This window comes from Euleptes europaea, chromosome 19 (genome assembly GCF_029931775.1).
Source record: "Euleptes europaea isolate rEulEur1 chromosome 19, rEulEur1.hap1, whole genome shotgun sequence".
NCBI lineage: Eukaryota > Metazoa > Chordata > Lepidosauria > Squamata > Sphaerodactylidae > Euleptes > Euleptes europaea.
In genome coordinates, this window is record NC_079330.1 from 26,267,650 (window position 1) to 26,288,413 (window position 20,764).

At 49.6% G+C, this 20,764-nt stretch overlaps 1 protein-coding gene across 2 annotated transcripts in view; it reads right to left on the bottom strand.

The window, feature by feature from the left end:
* Positions 1-345: 345 nt before the first annotated feature.
* CORO6 (coronin 6) overlaps positions 346-20,764 on the bottom strand; it is a 30,789-nt gene continuing 10,370 nt past the window's right edge. The window contains exons 4-10 of one of the 2 annotated variants that reach the window (XM_056864901.1): positions 19,484-19,665; positions 13,186-13,305; positions 10,252-10,356; positions 5,501-5,646; positions 3,799-3,856; positions 1,530-1,760; positions 346-508 (exon numbers count right to left, since the gene is read on the bottom strand). In XM_056864901.1, coding sequence (XP_056720879.1) covers positions 386-508; positions 1,530-1,760; positions 3,799-3,856; positions 5,501-5,646; positions 10,252-10,356; positions 13,186-13,305; positions 19,484-19,665 — 965 coding nt within the window. In that variant the 3' untranslated portion in view covers positions 346-385. Of the gene's footprint in view, positions 509-1,529; positions 1,761-3,798; positions 3,857-5,500; positions 5,647-10,251; positions 10,357-13,185; positions 13,306-14,185; positions 14,306-19,483; positions 19,666-20,764 lie in introns of both variants that reach the window. The other variant, XM_056864903.1, reaches the window with a different exon arrangement.

Sequence of the window (20,764 nt, forward strand, 5' to 3'; positions counted from 1 at the left end):
CAGCCCCTGGCTGGCCTCTTGAGGGGTTGGAGCAGGTCTCCCCCTCCACGATTAAAGAGCAGGTGTCCTAAAGATGGCCTGCTCTCTCTCTGTCTCCACCGAGACCTAGCTTGTGTGCGAAACCCAAGACAGGTTTCAAGCCAGGAGAGTACGATTCCAAGCCAAGGAGTAGAGTGGGGCAGGGTGTGGGAGGGTCTGCGTTCTCTGGGCAGAGAAAGAAATGATCTCCCAACCACCACCCCCAGGGCCGTTCCCAGCAGGGGTCCCTACAAGCGTCCACTGCGCCATGGATAAAGGAAGCTGTTGAGACGCCTGGAAGGAGATGGGGGGGGGGGCGGAATCCAGGTCTCCAGAGGGGGTGTGCGCCATGCGCCGCAGGAGGACTCTAGTCTGTTCCGTTTGTGAACTGGCACAGTTTGTCTTCCAGGTCGGAGATTCGCTTCTCGTGCGTCTGGACCGTTTGCCGCAAGGTGCGGATTTCCTCCAGCAGCTCCTCCAGGGCAGCGTGCTGCAAAGAGACCGGGAGAGGCAAAGGGGTGATTGACAGCTTTGGTCCTAACCTCACCCCCACCCCCAATAGAAGAAGAAGAGTTGTTTTTTACATGCCGACTTTCTCTACCTCTTAAGGAAGAATCAAACCGGCTTACAATCACCTTCCTTTCCCTTCCCCACAGCAGACACCCTGTGAGGTCGGTGGGGCTGAGAGAGCTGTGACTAGTCCACGGTCACCCAGCCGGCTTCATGTGTCGGAGTGGGGAAACCAACCCGGTTCACCAGATTAGCCTCCGCTGCTCATGTGGAGGAGTGGGGAATCTAACCCGCTTCTCCAGATCAGAGTCCAGTGCTCCGAACCACTGCTCTTAACCACTACACCAAACGGGCTCTGTCCTCCATAGACAGTGAAAAGCAATGCGGGGGGCAGGGTTCTGAAACAAATTCTTTTAAAGCAATTGGCATTTTTCTAAATCAGTCTCCCCCTCCCCGCCCCTTCTAATTGTAGGAAATTGTTGGATATAAAGTTCTTTTCGAAACTGCAAGACAAATGCTGATTCTGGCCAATTTTTTCTGTGTCGTGAAGACAACTTTACGAAATACTTTTGCAATTCAAAAGTGAAATGTGAAGTTTTTTGACGCTAAGATGAGCAGGGGAAAAACAAGAAATTCTAACGCAGCCTGATTGTGTGCAGTTTCATTCGAGGTGCGCTTTAAAATGGGGCCGGCCGGGCAATTTTCACGCTGCTCTTTGAACGGAGTGGAGCTCAGAAACCCAGAGATTACTCCCCACTCCCTTGTTAGAAAACCATTACAGTTTTACGGGCAAACCCGAGCATTACCATCAAGTACATTAGTGTTAATTGAGTGTGCCTGGAAGGCCATTTTGCGTTCCTTGCTCCCAGTCGGTGATATCGCAGGGAGGACTCGAGGCAATTCCACAGAGCCCAATTCCGAGAAGCCTTCACTGCCACTAAATTCATCCCCCCCATCACCAGTACTGCACACCCCTGAATTAAGCAAGTGGATAAACTCACCGAAAAATTGGAGTCACAAGTCGACTGGCTCCGGCGTGGCCCTGTGGGGGGTCTACTATCTAGGATATTTTTTTTGGTGACTTTGAGCTCCCGGTTTTTGACCGGGACGTAGCCGTCACGCAGCGAGATCAGGATGGGCTCCGCGTCCTTGCCGGACATCCATTCATCTGCCTCTAGCGCTGGCTCCGGACCTGGTGTGTCGGGATACAGGTCATCTTGGAAGAGGTCGGACTAGAGAAGGGATGTGGAAAGAGGAACGGAGGAGTCAGGCGCCGCTCTTGAGTTGCACGCCCTACCACCTGCGCTTCTGACTCTGCACCAGAGACATCTAGAGAGTGGGTTTGTCCCCACAAAAAGCCCAAACTTTCTGCCCCCTCCCAGTTTCCTAGGCTGAGTGGCAGTGACGGGGAGTATTCAGAACAAGAGAAACCAATCCCAAATAGTGTTACTTCTAAGGGCCAACAGAGGGTGGATTGCAACAGAGGAGGAAGAAGAGTTGGTTTTTATATGATGACTTTATCACTTAATCAAACCGGCTTACAATCACTGGAAAATCAAACCGGCTTACAATCATCTTCCCTTCCCCTCCCCGCAACAGACACCCTGTGAGGTGGGTGGGGCTGAGAGAGTGTGACTAGCCCAAGAACACCCAGCAGGCTTCATGTGGAGGGAGGGGTGGTGGCTCAGTGGTAGAGCATCTGGTTGGCATGCAGAAGGTCCCAGGTTCAATCCCCGGCATCTCCAGTTAAATGGGCTAGGCAGGTAAGTGACGGTGAAAGACCCCTGCCTGAGACCCTGGAGAGCCGCTGCCAGTCTGAGTAGACAATACTGACTAGTGGACCGAGGGTCTGATTCTCCCCCTTTGCAGCACTTCCTCACAACTCCAAGGAAAAGCACGCTTTTTAAGGTGAGTTCCTCTGCTGTATGTCTGTCTGAGTCTGGTTGCGCCAGTATGAGTTGGGCACAGTACATAGTTACGCCCTTATTTCATATGCATTCATGGGCCATGGGGGTTCTAGTGGGGGGCAGAGAGAGCAGACTATGTAAGACTGAAATTCATATTCTGATCTACTGGCCCTTGAAGAGTAATAAAATAATTACAGCTATGTGCAAAGACAAATGAGGGGCAACACAGCAACACGAGTAATAACGCAAAGCGGCATTGAAAAGCTTTCCCCATGACAATTCCTCTAGCAGCCAGCAGGTGGCGATCTCATTACACTGTTGCACAAAAGCAAGACAATAGCATTGATAGGGGAAGGGAATTTCTTTTTCCAAAGTTCACTTTTTTTTTACCTATAGCCATTGAGTCCTCTTATTTGCTTTTAAAAGATGGATTTCTCTTCGTGGAGAAAGCAATGCACCCTTTTGTTAACTTAATCCCTTGTTTAAGCCATATTTGCCGTAAGAACATGTCTCCCTACAGGGATATAAAGGTAAAGGTCCCCTGTGCAAGCACCCGGTCATTCCTGACCCATGGGGTGACGTCACATCCCGATGTTTTCTAGGCAGACTTTGTTTGCGGGGTGGTTTGCCAGTGCCTTCCCCAGTCATCTTCCCTTTACCCCCAGCAAGCTGGGTACTCATTTTGCCGACCTCGGAAGGATGGAAGGCTGAGCCGGCTACCTGAAACCAACTTCCGTTGGGATCGAACTCAGGTCGTGAGCAGAGCTTCGACTGCAGTACCCCTCTGCGCCACGGGGCTCTTCTACAGGGATATATTGGCCGTCAAAATTAGTATTAGAGAAATTACAGCGTGTCAGAATGTTTTAATGCTTGTAATTAAATGTTCATGTGCATTTAAACGTGTTGGTAGCCACCCTGAGCATGGCCTGGCCAGGGGAGGGCAGGGTATAAATAAAATAGTATTATTATTCTTACACTTGTTTTATGCCATACACTACAGGGCGGTGCTCTAGCAGGAGGACAGGAAGGTTTGGGAAGATGTTGCCAGCCTCTGAGCATCTACAGAGTGAAATTCTGAAAATCTACCATACCTCCCTTCCTGCCCCTCCTGTCTACAAATTTCTCTTGGATCAAAATGGAATTGGTTAGAAATAGACTCCAAATTCCTAACAAGAGGGAAATAAATGGATTGTTGGATTTCGAGGAGAAATTGGGCATAGAGGAGTTAAGAGCATTTTCCTTAACAACGCTACAACACAACCGGGCCTGTGCATGCATCCACAGAGCCACACACGCAATGCAACAACCCAAGCAGGCATGCAGCACCTGCAAAGGCCCCGCCCATGTTCCCCAAAGGACTCACCTTCCGTGGCACGGTCATAACAATGGGCTCACATTTGCGTTCGTGCAGCTTGTAAAACCTAGTTTGTGGGGGAAAGGAAGAGGAGCACAGCATGAGGTTATGGGGTGGGCATGGCCATTCACTCTATGCCTGGTCTCTAAGGGGCTTCCCCTGGACGGTACGCCTTGCCCCAGTTCCACCTTGAGGGGTGGTCCCTCAGGGTTTCGAACTGGGGACCCTGACAGCCAGATTTTGGCATCTTACTGCATCTGCCAGGAGAAGAAGAGCTGGTTTTTATATGCCAACTTTCTCTACCTTTTTAAGGAGAATCAAACCGGTTTACAATCTCCTTCCTTTCCTCTCCCCACAACAGACACCTTGTGAGGTAGGTGAGGCTGAGAGAGTTCATAGAGAACTGTGACTGGCCCAAGGTCACCCAGCTGGCTTCCTATGTAGGAGTGGAGAAACCACCCCAGTTCACCAGATTAGAGTTTGCCGCTCTTAACCACTACACCACGCTGGAAGAGGAAGCCAAACTTCGCTTCCGCTTTGAAGGTAAAAATTACCCACATTCAGAGGCACCAATTCACTGAAATCCAGAACATGCTTTGGGCATTCCACCTGATTGGAGGATACTGGGCAGTGACATGCAGAGAGGCAACAGGAAGCCTTTTCTGAAGGCAATAAATCCTCTTGTCAGGAGTGGCTGAGAGATCTCATCAGATCTGACATAAAGGCAGGAGAACCTGCCCCAAAGTTAGCTCCGCTGGAAGACGGCAAAGCCAGAGAAGTGGGTCATACAGAGATGCAGCGGTCATCCTCTTTGTGACGCTTTGGTATCCTGGAAGGTTTAATCATTTAATTCACTAGTTTCCTGTGATCCAGTCACACGGAATGGGGAACACTAATCTGCCCAGCGCCAGGACTCGAGGCGGGCCATGTGGGTCTCTGAACCTCTTGGCCGCTACCAGAGCAACAAACCAATCAAACTGATGAACCAGGCCAGAGTCAAGAGGTTTATAAGGCCAGATGAGGCCCTATTAGCTACTCATGTCACCTCATCTGGGCTGGGCTGCTATAGGATCACCTGCCCATCGGTGGCGCTGCAGCTGAGCAAAGAACTGATGGGAAAGCATTATAAAGAAGCTATGAATTAGTGCATGTTTAAAAGGGGGGGGGAGAAGCAGCCACAGTAGTCTCTTTGCCATGCTATTATTATTTATTTATTATTTAATTCATCTGTACCCCACCTTTCTCACCAATGGAGACCCAAAGTGGCTTACACCGTTCTCCTCTCCTCCGTTTTATCCTCACAACTATCTTGTGAGGTAGGTTAGGCTGAGCGAGTGTGACTGACCCAAGATCATCCAGCGAGCTTCCACAGCACGAGTGGGGATCTGAACCCAGGTCTCCCAGACACTAGTCCGACACCCTTGGCTACACCACACGTAGGGTTGCCAAGTCCCTCTTTGCCACCGGCGAGAGGTTTTTTGGGCAGAGCCTGAGGAGGGCGGGGTTTGGGGAGGGGAGAGCCTTCAATGCCATAGAGCCCAATTGCCAAAGCGGGCCATTTTCTCCAAGGGGGAACTGATCTCGATCGGCTGGAGATCATTTGTAAAAGCAGGGGATCTCCAGCTAGTACCTGGAGGTTGGCAACCCTAACCACACTGGCTGACCCCCCCCCCACTCCACCACTGTCCTCCAGCTGCAGTTCAACCCCTACCTTGCAATTTCGCACTTGCTGACATCCAGCCCCCTCTTGGGCATAAAGCCCATGCCTCGCTGGGGTTCTTTGCTGCTGTAGGTGCTCAAGTAATGGACGTAGGGGGCTTCATCCGTGATCTCAAAGTAACGAATGCTGCTGTCCCCCTGTAAGAAAACACAAGGAGAGGATGGGCCACAGCCAACCCAAAGGACGGGCAAGCACCTCCAGTCCTTACCTCAAGCCCATCTGTTTCCAGTCACAATTCAAAGTGCCAGTTACTCCAGTCTAGGCCCACTAAAGTCAAAAGCCTAGACTGGAATAGTTAAGAACATAAGAATATAAGAATATAAGAATATAAGAATATAAGAAAAGCCCTGCTGGATCAGACCGAGGCCCATCAAGTCCAGCAGTCTGTTCACACAGTGGCCAACCAGGTGCCTCTAGGAAGCCCACAAGCAAGACGACTGCAGCAGCACCATCCTGCCTGTGTTCCACAGCACCTAATAGAATAGGCATGATCCTGGAGAAAACAGGTATGCATCATGACTAGTATTCATTTTGACTAGTAGCCATGGATAGCCCTCTCCTCCATGAACACGTCCACTCCACTCTTAAAGCCTTACATAAGAACATAAGAAAGGCCCTGCTGGATCAGACCGAGGCACATCAAGTCCAGCAGTCTGTCCACACCGTGGCCAACCAGGTGCCTCCAGGAAGCCCCCAAACAAGACGGCTGCAGCAGTGTTATCCTGCCTGTGTCCCACGGCACCTAATATAATAGCCATGCTCCTCTGATACTAGAGAGAATAGACTAGTATTCAGCATTGGATTGCGCTGTCAGTGAGCTTCATGGCTCAGAAGGCATTGGAACGGTTCCCCTTGGCCTAACAACTACACCCTACCGGCTACAGTAGACGTCTAACCCACCAGTAGACATTCAGACTACCCATGTAGGTCTCCTTCAAATTGATCAGCTTACAGAAGATGTCCATCCGCAGGGGGGGGGGGAATGAGATGAATTCACAAGATCAGTTCTTTTGTACATTTCCTCCCGAGCATATTTGATATTTAGGGAGCAAGTCTCACAAGAGGCCGTCTCAACACTTCATGTTGACCAGGAAATTAACACGGACACTTTCTCTTCCCAAGCATAAAAGGCGTTAAGGAAATACCGCCTGAATTTGAACGCCCACTGACAAGTTCTAAGCTCCCTAACCGCATTAAAGATTCTGGCTGCCAAAGGAGAGAGGTCTAGGGAACAATGTCTAAAGGTCAGAGTGTGAAGAAGGAAACGGCTCCCGACCCGCAGTCCTGTCTCCATGGAAGGAGGGAATTCTCGCCAAGGGGAGGTTCTTTTGTAAAGGGCGCTGAACTGCCCTACCCATGTTGCAGCGGAGGAAACAGCATCGGAAATGGAGAAATGTCGGTTCTTCAAGTGATGACAACTAGGGGAGTTTCCCAATCAACAATTCCAGTTTGTGGATGCAAGGCCAACTGATAATCCCCGGGGGACATCTTATCCCAGAAGGCAGAGAACACCAAAAGGCAGGGAAAAGTTGTTCTAAAAACAGGATCGAACCAGCAATTGTTCAGAAGACCATCCCTGGGAATTTGGGGCTATAACCACCACAAAGGCCACCCACTTCCTCCCCTAAAGTCCGGGATTCTAGGACAAGCACGGTATCAACCTGCCGAGAAGCATGGCAGCCAATCAGCTCAAAGGGGAAGAAATCCAGAAGATGCAGGAAAATACAGGGGCAGCAGCTCACAGGAGACAGGGAAGGCATCGTTAAATTGTGGAACTCCCTGCCCCAGGATGTGGAGATGGCTGCCAACTTGGAAGGCTTCAAGAGGGGAGCGGACATGTTCACGGAGGAGAGGGCTATCCATGGCTACTAGTCAAAATGAATACTAGTCATGATGCATACCTATTCTCTCTCCATTATCAGAGGAGCATGCCTATTCTATTAGGTGCTGTGGGAACACAGGCAGGATGGTGCTGGTGCAGCCGTCTTGTTTGGGGGCTTCCTAGAGGCACCTGGTTGGTCACTGTGCAAACAGACTGCTGGACCTGATGGGCCTTGGTCTGATCCACATGGCTTTTCTTATGTTCTTAAGGAAGTGTTTAACCTCACTTGTCAAATGGTAGTGAAGGCTCAGAAGACCTCCTAGTTATCCAGAGGAACACTGTGGGTGAGCTGTGGAAAAGGGGACCTCATTTTCGTCACTTGGACAAGCCTTGTTAGAGGGAGAGTACTGAGAGGAAGCTGAAGCTGTTTCCCAGTTCCTTATTCAAACTTCCTAGATCCTTATTGCCCTACCAGGACAGCTCAATCTCATCATCTCTCAGAAGCTAAGCCGCTCTCAGAAGCTAAACAGGGGGATGGGAGACTATAATGGAAACCCAGGGTTGCTATGCAGAGGCAGGCAATGGCAAACCACCTTTGCTCATCTCTCGTGGTTGCCATAAGTCGGCTGCCACTTAATATCACTTTCCACCACCAGATCCTTATTGGAAAATCCAGCTGCAAATGCTGAAGAAACTTTAAAAGCTCTGCATTTACGTATGTACATGCCATCAAGTCACAATGGACTTACAGTGACCTCAGCAAGGAGCTTTCAAAGCAACTGAGAAGCAGAGGGGTTAAGAGCGCTGGACTCTAATCTGGAGACCCGGGTTCGATTCCCTGCTCCTACTCATGAAGACTGCTGGGAGACCTTTGGGCCAGTCACAGTTCTCTCCGAACTCTCTCAGCCCCACCTACCTCACAAGGTGCCTGTTGTGTGTGTGTGTGTGTGTGGAGGGGATTATAAGCCGCTTTGATACTCCTTAGGGTACAGAAAAGCGGGTATAAAAACGTACTCGTCTTCTTTTTCAACTGAGAAGCAGAGGTGGCTCACCATTGCCTTCCTCTGCAGCGTCTCCATCCATGTACTGACCTTGCTTAGCATCCAAGATCTGATGAGATTGGGCTAGAGCCGCTAGGCCATGCCACCTTCCCTCCCAAAATAAGCTTTGCAGCAACCCCAAACATACATCCCTGGGGACTGTGCCCCGCAAGGGGACACGCACTGGGGCCCAGACCCAATCCTGGTTCTGACATCAAGAGCTTCTGTATGAAGCCTCTATGATGCCAGGGGGAAAGTGCCCTGAATAAGGAATAGGGGGAGCTGCATGCTGTCTGTATCCCATAGCAAGCTTTGGGCCTCCCCGAATCACAGATCCCAGACTCTTGAGACCATCCCCTCCACTGCTGCCTGGTCCAAACTCTAGTTCTGTCACCATTGCTTCTCGGCCTTTTGGCTAAGAACCAATGTGTAGTTCTGGCACCATAAGAAAAGGCAGTTGCAAAACATTACTTTCCCCACAATTCTTAAGTGGTGCGAAAGCTTCCACCTGAACAGAGGAGAAACACTTATTTTAAATGTGGTATCAGTATTTGTGGTTGGATTCACAAATAAGGAATTTTTTTTTTTTGGCCATCAAGTCACAGCTGACTCATGGCGACCTTGTAGGGTTTTCAAGAGGAGACGTTCAGAGGTGTTTTGCCATTGCCTGTCTCCGTGTCACAACCCTGGTATTCCTTGGAGGTCTCCCATCCAAATACTAGCTAGGGTCAGGGTGGAGAGTGTGTGACCGGCCCAGGGTCACCTAACAAGCTTCCATGGAACGAGTGGGGATTTGAACCTGGGTTTCCCAGTCCGACACCTTAACCACTACACCACACTGGCTCTCAAAAATAAGGAACTAGGAAGGGTAAATAAGGAACTACAAACCTTCCACCTTCCTACTACTTAGATCCGTTTCCCTAGTGAGATCTCAGCAAAAAACAGAGTGGTTTTTTTTTCCTGAATCTGAAGCACTCCAACTGGCCTAATGTATTAAAACAATTTTATAATCCAGAAGCATTTTAGAATCAAAACTCCAGCCGAAGAGAGTCCTATGAGGAAAGGTTGAAGGAGCTGGGTATGTTTAGCCTGAAGAAGAGAAGACTGAGAGGGGCTATGATAACTGTCTTCAAGTACTTGAAGGGCTGTCACATAGAGGAGGGTGCCAAGTTGTTTTCTGTTGCCCCAGAAGGTCGGACCAGAACCAACGGGTTGAAATTAAATCAAAAGAATGTCCGCTTAGACATTAGAAAGAATTTTCTAATAGAGCGGTTCCTCAGTGGAATAAGCTTCCTCGGGAGGTGGTAAGCCTTCCCTGGAGGTTTTTAAGAAGAGGCTAGATGGCCATCTGTCAGCAATGCTGATTGTATGACCTTAGGTAGATCATGAGAGGGATGGCATCTTGGCCAACTTCTGGGCATGGAGAAGGGGTCGCTGGGGGTATGTGGGGGAGGCAGTTGTGAATTTCCTGCATTGTGCAGGGGGTTGGACTAGATGACCCTTGTGGTCCCTTCCAACTCTATGATTCTAGAGACAATGCCATCTCAGTCACATACCCCCAGAGCCAAAAAAATTGCCAGTTCACAGTTTCTGTACCAGAGCTGTAGGAACATACAATTGCTGACCAGAGAGCAACGCGGCTCAAGCTCCCATCTTGGATTGTAGCAGGATGTAAAAATCCATCTCATGCGTAAAGGTTTCCTAGACCTTGTTTCCATTTCTTATAATCGATGCACAGAAATGTCACAAAAGGGGCTACATGCTTTTACCAAAGCCAGCACTCTAGAACAGCTCTAAAGAGAAGAAGGGAGGTGGGCCACCTTCTCCCCATATCCAGCAAGCGGTGCCCCTCCCCACACCATGACCCCTTCTTCTGTTACCTTGCCGCAGAGATAAACTATGCTGGAATCGGGGTCGTAGAAGGGCAGGAGAACCCCGTTGCTGGTGTCCATCTCCTGGAGGGCGATGGGTTCCTCGAAGTTCTTCTGCATGGGAAGGGAAGGAAGGGGTCAGGGCACCGATGGCAAAACCAGCCTGGCACCAGCAAGGGCACAACCATCACACCCTGTTGCCCCGCTCCCAACCAGGGCCCCTTCCAAGTTTGGGGGGGCCCTGGGCAGAGAGTACCCAGGGCCCCCCTTGCCCACTACTAGCCCCTCTTCTTGCCTGCCCACCTGGGTGCCCTTCCTCTGCCCAATTACAAGTTCTTCCACCACCTGCAGTCACAGCTGCCCACACTGCCTGTATGCCCTTTCCCCAGTGGTGCTGGGTGGTGGGTGCCGCTAGGAGTGCCACATGGCCACCGGGGACCACTGGTGCTTGGTGCACTACTCACATGCCCCTCTCCAGCAGCACTAGGACGCATATGCCGCTGGGAGCATAGGTGGCGAAGCCCTCGCCAGCAGGCAGTGGAAGCATGTGAGTGCAGGCATCCCAGGAGATGCATGCATAGGGAACCAGCAGAGTGAGCCCTGCCAGTAGCCATGGCCCTTGGAAGCTGCCCTGCATCAGGGAATGCTGCCACTGGCCCTGCTCCCCCCCAATTCCAAGACTGCATCCTCTCAGCCCAAGGGCTCCCCTAGAAAAAGAAGAGTGGGTTTTTATATGCCGACTTTCTCTACCACTTAAGGCAGAATCAAACTGGCTTACAATCGCCTTCCCTTCCCCTCCCCACGACAGACACCCTGTGAGGTAGGTGGGGCTGAGAGAGCTCTAAGCGAACTGTGACTAGCCCAAGGTCATCCAGCTGGCTTCCCGTGTGGGAGTGGGGAAACCAACCCAGTTCACCAGATTAGCCTTTGCAGCTCATGTGGAGGAGTGGGGGAATCAAACCCGCTTCTCCAGATCAGAGTCCACAACTCCAAACCACCGCTCTTAACCACTACACCCTGGCTCTCCAGCCAGTGGGGCCAGTGTTGGCTAGCCAGGGAAGCATCAGCTCTCCTGTTCTAGGTACAGATCTCTGTCACCATGGAGTTGGAACATACCCCAAAGCCATCTGCTCTAACCCAGTAACCAGATTCCTCTGTAGTCACCCCCACCCAGTTTCCTTGCTCTTAAGACCTGCCACCTTTCTGACCAGCCTTCTCCGATTTGCGCTTTCGCTCATGGGCTCCCCAGAAGATGACCAGGGTGAAGCCATGACAAGAGACCCTTTGAGCCCACGCACAAGTCAGCTGTGAACACATGAAGCTGCCTTCTACTGAATCAGACCCTCGGTCCATAAAAGCCAGTATTGTCTACTCAGTCCGGCAGCAGCACTCCAGGGTCTCAGGTGGAGGTCTTTCACATCACCTACTTGCCAGGTCCCTTTAACTGGAGATGCCGGGGACTGAACCTGGGACCTTCTGCATGCCAAGCAGAGGCTCTACCACAGAGCCACGGCCCCTCTCCATGACATGATGCTAGGGCCTGCTGCAGCACATGGTTCCTTTGGCAGGGTGGTCCCCACTGCCCCCAGTGTGAGGCAACACTGTGATTAGGGAAGGAGAGGACAGGAAACAGAACCTCCCCTTAAGGGGTCTCTCGGGAAAAACCAGACCTTCCATTCACACCTGTTATGCGCCATCTCTAGCTCTTGATTCACTGAATGAATCGCCAGCTGTTCGATCTCCCCGTCTCTAGGCTCGGTGGCCCTAGCGTCACAGCACTCCCAGCATGCGCCAACCCCCCCCCCCACATACACACAAAGAAAACTCTCAGTAAAAATCCACAGCATCCCAAGACCATATGGGAACTCCGCATCCTCTGACAAGGGGCGATCAGAAACCAGCAGTCCTTACATTAAGAGGAATACGGTAAGTGGTGCTCACCACTATGCCTGATGAGAGGGGAGATTCCAGGGCCCTCGAACCTCCTTCTCAGATAGACTGCCATGAGGTCAGGGACTTAAGTCTATTGGCCTTATCATGGGAAAGAACGTCAGGATTCCAACCGGGTTTCCCCCCCCCCTTCTTCCATTGCCCCAAGTTTCACTTTCTCTACTGAAAGAACTGGCCCGTGAAGGGCTGAGGTGGGAGAGACATTATTGCCCTCTTCCCTTGCCAGTCTCTCCATGGGCATGCGCCAACTACACGGCATCGGGCCTTCAGAAGCACAGTGGATTCACAGGTTGTTTCAGTTTCATGTAGGGTTGCCAACCTCCAGGTACCAGCTGGAGATCTCCCGCTATTACAACTAATCTCCAGCCGATAAGAGATCAGTTCCCCTATGACTGCTTTAGCCATTGGGGTCTATGGCATTGAAGTCCCTCCCGTCTCCATTCCCTGCCCTCCGCAGGCTCCACCCCCAAAATCTCCAGGTATTTCCCAACCCGAAGCTGGCAACTCTAGTTTCATTAGAAAGGGTGCCCTCTTCTCTCTTGCTTGGGGGTGTCCCCCATACCCATGTGTGCCCACCTCCCTTTCCAACCAGGGTTACCAACTCTGGGCTGGGAAATACCTGGAGAGTTGGGGGGGTGGAGCCTGGAGAGGGCAGAGTTTGGGGGAAAGAGGGACTTCGGCAGGGTATAATGCCATACAGTCTGCCTGCCAAAGCGGCTATTTTCTCCAGGGGATCCAATCTTTGTCGTCTGGAGATCAGTTGTAATACTAGGACATCTCCAGGCCCCACCTGGGATCTCTGTACAGAAGTGCGAGAACATCTGCCCACATCTGCCCCCATGTACTTTGGTGTGGGACTTGCGCCTGCATGAAGCATCTCTTTGCGCTGCTTTGGCACCTGCCCGTACTGGCGCACGCCCAGGGAGGATGCCCGAGTTCCCAGGGAGAGGGAAAGTGGGGAGGGGGGCACGGCACTCCATGCAGCCTGGCTACCGGATCCCACAGGCCCAGCTCCCGCTGGCTCATGCGAGTGAAGCCGGTGGTGAAGACAAGTCCCTCGCGGGTGAAGACGGCCCGCATGGGCCTCATCCCTTCGTGAGGAGCAAACCTCTCCTGAGTGGGCGGGGGGGGGAGAAAGAGTTAAGTACATAGAGAAGGAAAGGGAGAGAGAGGAGGAGCGAAGAGTGGGAGTCACCTCTTGAGAAGCGGCAAGGCAGGCAAATGGACACGATCCAGTTTTTACAAAGGAAAAAGCACCCCCTCCCCAAAACAATTCTGCCATTGTTGCTTCTTCGTAGAGGCGCATCCCAAATGACAAAGCTGAGATCCCACTACTGTCTGCTTTTCTGCAGAGCGTACGCCTGTTTGTCTTGCCACACAGGGTGACATTTTTTAGGCCCCCGCCAGTATTTCCTTTGGAAGTTCATGACACCAACTCTGGCTAAGAGCCCCAAACAAACAGAACTCACAATACGGCCAAAAGCGGCATATAAAATCAGGAATCTGAAACCTTTCTTATCTTTAGCTCGCTTTTAAGGTAGCTGCAACTCATGACAGAGACACAAGGGCGACCCCAGGTCTGTTCTCGTGATCTCCTGGGGTGAGCAGAAATTGCCTCCAGATGACCAGCCAAGGAATCGTTCACAAATGGCCAAAGAGTTGGCTCTTTCGTTCAGCGATCACATAGGTATGTGCGGCTAAGGAAGATTTAACACAGGTAGTCATCTCTTGCTAGCAAAGCTGTGTCAGCTAGGAATGACCATGTCCCCACCCTAATAAAGGGTGTGTGTGCCTTGGCAGTGCTCACTGGGTTGAGGGTTATGGGTTCCCAGCTCTGTGTGGTGACGTTCATCCTCACTCTCCGCCACTCCTTCTTGTGTCTCCTGTGGACACAAAGGCCAGGAAGGCTCAAGCATCACCGAAGCACATCTCACACTGCCTCTGCGTGCGGCACACACTCAGCAACACCACACCAGAAGATCCCGAGCCATACCAAGTCCCACAGCGCCAGCTGCCGCTCACTCATCTTGCTGAAGCCGGTCGTGAAGATTTTGCCATCAGCCATGAAGATGGCCCGGACGGGGCGAGCGCCGTCGTGCGGTTTGAATTTCTCCTGGCGGCAGGGGCCAATGGTTAGCGGGTTAGGACCAAACAGAAACACACGGGCAGCTGTTAGTAACGGTGAGTCACGCAGGACCACGCTAGCACTCTCGGGATGGAAGGAGACAGGAGGGTCTGGGAAGAGACGAGGCACATCTGGCCCGTCCAACAGCCCTGTGTGCAAGTGGGCCCCGACTGCTTGTAACAAAGCACACTCACATGCGGGTTTCTTTGTGTGCAAGAGCATCAAATACAAAGAACTATGAGTGCGGAAGGATTGTGTCTACACATCAGAAGCCTTTGGTCCATCCAAAAATCTCGGGGGGGGGGGGAGCAATTATTGCTCAGCTCAAGAGACTGAAATGAGTTTAATTTTGTGACCATTCGTTTTGGTGTACTTAATATGTCTGGGTGGGAAGAAGAAGAGTTGGTTTTTATATGCCGACTTTCTCTACCACTTAAGGGAGACTCAAACTGGGTTACAATCACCTTCACTTTCCCTCCCCACAACAGACACCCTGGGACGTAGGTGAGGCTGAGAAAGAGTGACTTGCCCAAGGTCACCCAGCTGGCTTCATGTGTAGGAGTGGGGAAACAAATCCAGTTCACCAGATCAGCCTCCGCCACTCATGTGGAGGAGTGGGGAATCAAACCCGGGGAATCACAGCCCACCGTCCCAAACCACCGTTCTTAACCACTACCCCACACTAGTGGCATGGGGTAGCCCGACCTTGTCCGATCTCGAAGCTAAGCAGGGTCAGTACTTGGACGGGAGACCACCAAGGAAGGCTCTGCAGAGGAAGGTCACGGCAAACCACCTCTGCTTCTCACTTGCCTTGAAAGCACCTTGCTGGGGTCACCATAAGTCGGCTGCGACTTGAAGGCACTTTACACACATGCATAGTGTTAGGACACAGCAACATGTCACTTGCTGATTTTAAACCACAATGTGTCAGTTACCAAACGTACTAGACATATTGCTACACCTTAAAATCAGTAACTGACATATCACTGTAGCTTAATGCAATAGTCATATCTTTTATTTTCATTTTACAAAATTTAGACCCCGCCTTTTTGCCCTCATAAGGGCCACCAAGGTGGTTGCCTTGTCAATTACTGATTTCCCCCCCCTCAAAAAAAACCCTCTGGTAGCAGAGTCAAAGTGCCCCGAATGCTCCACCAGCAATCAGCTTCACAGAGAATCACTCTGCAGAAGCAACCTTAGTTAATGCATTCTTCACATATCATATTTAGGGTTGCCAGGTCCCTCTTTGCCATCGGCAGGAGGTTTTGGGGGCAAAGCCTGAGGAGCGGGGTTTGGGGAGGGGAAGGGACTTCAATGCCATAGAGTCCAATGGCCAAAGCGGCCAATTTCTCCAGGTGAACTGATCTCTATCGGCTGGAGATCATTTGTAATAGCAGGAGATCTTCTGCTATAACCTGGAGGTTAAACCCAAAAACTCACAGAAATTGACTCACGTGCAAATAACCCAAAATATAATGGGAATCAAAATACAAAAGTACCATAGGTTCAATATCAAAATTCTAAACATGGTGTTTCGCTGTTACCATCAAATATGTTGATAAGGTAAGTATACATTCAGTCATATTATATTAATGTCATTAAACAACTTTTACGTTTTTTTAAACTTTTTTTTACAGGAACAACATTCCTTGTATACAACACATGTCAGGTTGAAGGGGAAGACGGCCGTTTCTGTTCTTATGTCTTCATCAGTTCCTCTTCAATTACGTATATTCATGGAATATCATAAATGGCCTGCAGCCTATAGGTTGGTACAGTCTCCTATTAGGTAGGTGCTGATCCTATTGCCTCAAAAGGCTAGTTTCATGCGATATACAGCATACTGGTTCCTGGCCAGTATTGAACCTATGGTACTTTTGTATTTTGATTCCCATTATATTTTGGGTTATTTGCATGCGAGTCAATTTCTGTGAGTTTTTGGGTTTAACTAGTTTGTACACAGAAGTGTCGATTTTGATACCACCTGGAGGCTGGCATCCAAAACATATTACACCTGAGACACACGAGCCAAATCAAGAATTCTTAAAGAAATTTTGATGGAAGACACACCACCATAGCAATTTTTTTAAAAAATTACTTTGTAATCCGTGGGACACATTTTTTGTAAATGGAACCTCATGTCTCCTTCTGTCTACAAAACTGGGGATCTTTACTTCAGCTCCTGTTGAATATTACAATTTAATTTTAATGCACATGACCCATATTTAATCCAGGTCAAGTCTCCCTAAACATCTGCAGAAATCTCCAAGGGCCACACATTTGCAAGATGTGGATTCTTGGTATCCCAGGGAATGGATGATACTAAGTAAGTATCCCTTTGTAGCGGTAGCTAGGATATCACTAATTTGGTCTTGCTGAGTTTGTGAGTTAACCAAGAGTTTAAGCACTTTTCAACTGTCAATGAACTTTGTTTGCTTACTTTCATCTTGGACAGTCAGTTGAAACAGTTACAGAAAAGTTAATTGCTTTTTAACATAGGTTATGAGTTGAGATTGGCCTTTTTATCTTGCTGTATTAGGTGTAACTGATATGCACCTGCTGATTGGATTATTTGCACTTATGCTGATTATCTCATATTTAGTTATGAACCAATCAGTTATCTAGATATGATTATGACAGAACAGGTTTAGAGAAAGTTAAGATTGATATTTTTCTATAAGTATACATTTCTGTGACAAGCAAATCAGATTGCTCTGGATAGAAGCCTCAGAAGAAGACTGGGTGAGATTTCTTGGTGGGTAACTTGGGCTTTTGATAATCCCTAAAAGCCATGAGATGACAAGCTGAACCTGGATTTGCTTTTAAAACCATTACTTGCTATAATATGATTAAGCAATGCTAGGAACTTTGATAACTTTAGCATTTATCTTCACAGTAATTGCAGGGTTAACTGTTTTATGTCTGTGCTTTTCCTGTCTTGCTCAATACAAAGAATATTTTCTTATCTCAATAAAAGGTAAAAGTTTCTACAGGTGTTCTGTCTGGTATGCTGGTTAATAGCTCGAAGAACCGAACTCACGCCCCCCCTTGCTCTTTCGTATTGTCAGAATTTAAGGTTGTTAATCATCCTTTAATTGATAAATCCTGAAGAACTCGGCTGCTGAACAGTTTCCCACAGGCAAAGCCTTTAAAAGTGTTTAGCGCAGGCCCTCGAATTGGATGCAGGAGGGAATCTCTCATTCCACCCTCTCCAGTTCGAAATGCCAGAAATCCCAAACAAGATGTGGGAAGAGCTATAACCAGATCTCCATATGAACCGGGTTGCGTTTTTTTTTTTTTTTTTTTTTGTAACAGTAGCAGCCACTGAGTCCCTGGCCTGGATCAGCATCCCGGCATGAGGAGGCAGGCTCCCTCTTTCTCCCCCGTGCCTTTTTCCCGACCTCAAACAACTCCCGAGAGCTGCACATTGCCCTCCAAGAGGAAATGGGCAGTGCGGGTTGCCTGTATGAGGCTTCTATGGTTCCCCTCTTGGAGAAAACACCAGCTCAGGGTCGGGGGGGAGAAGAAGAAGTGGCAGAAGAAGAAGAAGTGGCAAAGGAGTGGCAGAGGAAGAAGAGGAAAAGAGGAGGAGTAGTAGTTGGTTTTTATATGCTGACTTTCTCTACCACTTAAGGAAGAATCAAACCAGCTTACAATCCCTTCCCCTCCCCACAACAGACACCTTGTGAGGTAGGTGGGGCTGAGAGAGTGTGACTAGCCCAAGGTCACCCAGCTGGCTTCATGTGTAGGAGTGGGGAAACCAACCCGGTTCACCAGATCAAAGTCTACTGCTCATGTGGAGGAGTGGGGAATCAAACCCGGTTCTCCAGATTACAGTCCACCGCTCTTAACCACTACACCACACTGGGAGCAACCTGAGGTCAGGAAAACAGTGTCATGCGGGGAGAGATCTGAACTGGATCCTCCTGCAGTGGTTTGGCCCAAAGAGCCCTGATTTGCCCAGCAGCCCTTTCAGGAAGAGGAAAAAGCAGCAGAAGTTACTGAAGGGATGAGAGGACAGCACGGCTTTCGGACACGGTCGGTGTTCTTCACGTGCCATGCTGGCCTTCACCCGGGAAAGACTTAGAAGCCATGTAAGTGGTAGATGTTTCCCCTTGAGTTGGGAGGCCTTGACCAAATAGACAACATATAGCACTATACTTTACTTGTTTAACTGCACCGCAACAGCGTAGAGTATATATGCTTGCCAGGCTAAATCCCTTGTTATACGGAAGATTTCATAAAATCCCATTTGCGGACACAGTTTGACCTTGCGGGTATGGTGAAATTGAATCACTTGTGCATGTCCTTTTTAATTGTTCCTTCTATGCTTTTATGCTTCATTGCCCCGCTGTTTGCAAACAGGGAATGGCTTTCTGATGAAATCAGGACATCCTACCTTATGGACACACAAAACCCCAAAATAATTGAATCAGTTGCAAGGTTCTTACAGTTAGCAATCAGGTATCGTGAATGGTGTGTAGCTTTCCTTAATGGCTGATTTGGGATTTATTTGTACTCGGATTTATCCTAATGTATGTTCTTCCTTTTTTTTATATGCCATAATGCCAATAAAGGCATGTTGTGGTTGTGTAGAAAGACTCTCAGCCCCTCAACTCGGACTAACGGACACCATTTCGTCACCCCCACCCCTGCAATCACAATGGGGGGGGGGCTCGCACAGGTCTCCCAGACGCCAATCGGTCTGTTTATTTCACTGTATTTCTTCCGGCGCAGAACTCAAGGCTGTTACCCAGGGGCTCCCCCATCCAAATGCTTCTGCAAGGTTGCCGGATCAAGCCACATCCTGGGACCCATGCCTGCTCTGAATGCAAGAACCACGGAAATAAATATTATTGAAAAAGTATCTAGCATTGCCTAAGTGCTGAAGCCATTGTATAACACCAGTAACAATGCTAAATGTAAAGAAACAGAAGGGTACATTGGAGCACGCACAGAGTGCTCCCCACATCTGCTGGCAGTGAATTGTCGACTATCAGATCTCACATGTTTGGGGGCGGACGTCCCTGTGGATCCGAGCCGCGGCATGCATCGCTAGAAATCAGCCTTCGGGCAAGGAGGCTCCTGGAAGTGGGACCAAGCAAGCGGCAAGCGGCGGAACCTGCCCACGCATGCTGGGCCAGCCCATGTTCAGCCATGACTCACGGCCACCACCAGGTGCTGCCGGGGGTCGATGATGCGCAGGTGTTTGTCCTTGCAGGTGGTGATGAAGAGGCTGCCGCTGCGGTTCCAGCAGATGTTGTAGATGAGGTCGGTGTGCAGGTCGTCCAGGGTCAGGAGGGCCTCCCCGGTACCCACGTTCCAGAGGATGATCACATTGTCCCCTCCTGGAAGAAGGAAGCGGAACTCGGAAAGGACCCAAACCGGCTGGCAGCAGGCCGGCTGACCCTCCTTTCCCTGAAAACAGCAGGACTGCCCTCCTCCCACAAGCTTTCTTTCCCACCTAAAGGCCACACTGCGCCACAAGAGGACCAGAACATAGCAGGTGGATGCTGGCAAAGCCCCAAGGCAGGGCTGCCAGGTGCCTGCTGGTATCAGTACAAATATACAACCAGTGTTGCAATAGTATAAACTGATAATTGTGTAGCAACACTTCAGCTCAACAACAAATTAAACGTATCCTGAAAATGTTTATTAATACCATAAACATTTAAACAAAGATATGTAAACCTAAACTACTGAATTATTACTAGTTGTTGCTCATTCATATTCATTCCATCCAGCGTACATTCACCACGTTCCTAAACAGGAAGAACAGTCCTGTAATATACAATGTAGGCTAAATTAATCAGAAAAAAAGACAATTCCAAGGAGAGAGAACGCGCCCTCTAGATCATGGCTGCGTTTCGTTGAAGTCTTCTTCAGCTCTTTAGTAGTTGTTGAATTTAATGTTGAATTAATCAATGTGATAGTCCAAAAACTTCTTAGTAGGGGCACCGCCCTAATGGTGAGAGCCTCACATTTATGGCAGATTGCCACAGTGACCACATGAATTTGCCCAAGCTTGAAGTATTCTTTTTCTACCTCTGAGGGTTCCAAAATGCAATTCATTCAGTTCCCATGACCCACTGAATGAACTGCATTTTGGAACTGCATTTGCTTGGGCAAATTCATGTGGTCGCTCAAACGAAGAGGTATAAGGCCCCTTGCGAGGTGGCGCTTCCAGTTCTAAACCGGAAGTGATGTGTGTGCGTTGGCGCACCCGCGCACACGCACGCTTACCCGCAAAAGCCTCCCGCCGGAGGAGAAGAGGGACCTGGCAACCCTACCCCAAGGCCTGGAGTTTTTTTGGGAAACTTGGTATGAGATACAGCGAAGTAATGTAGAAATGAAGAAGAAGAGTTGGTTTTTATATGCCAACTTTCCCTACCACGTAAGGCAGAATCAAACCAGCTTACAATCCCCTTCCCTTCCCCGCCCCACAAC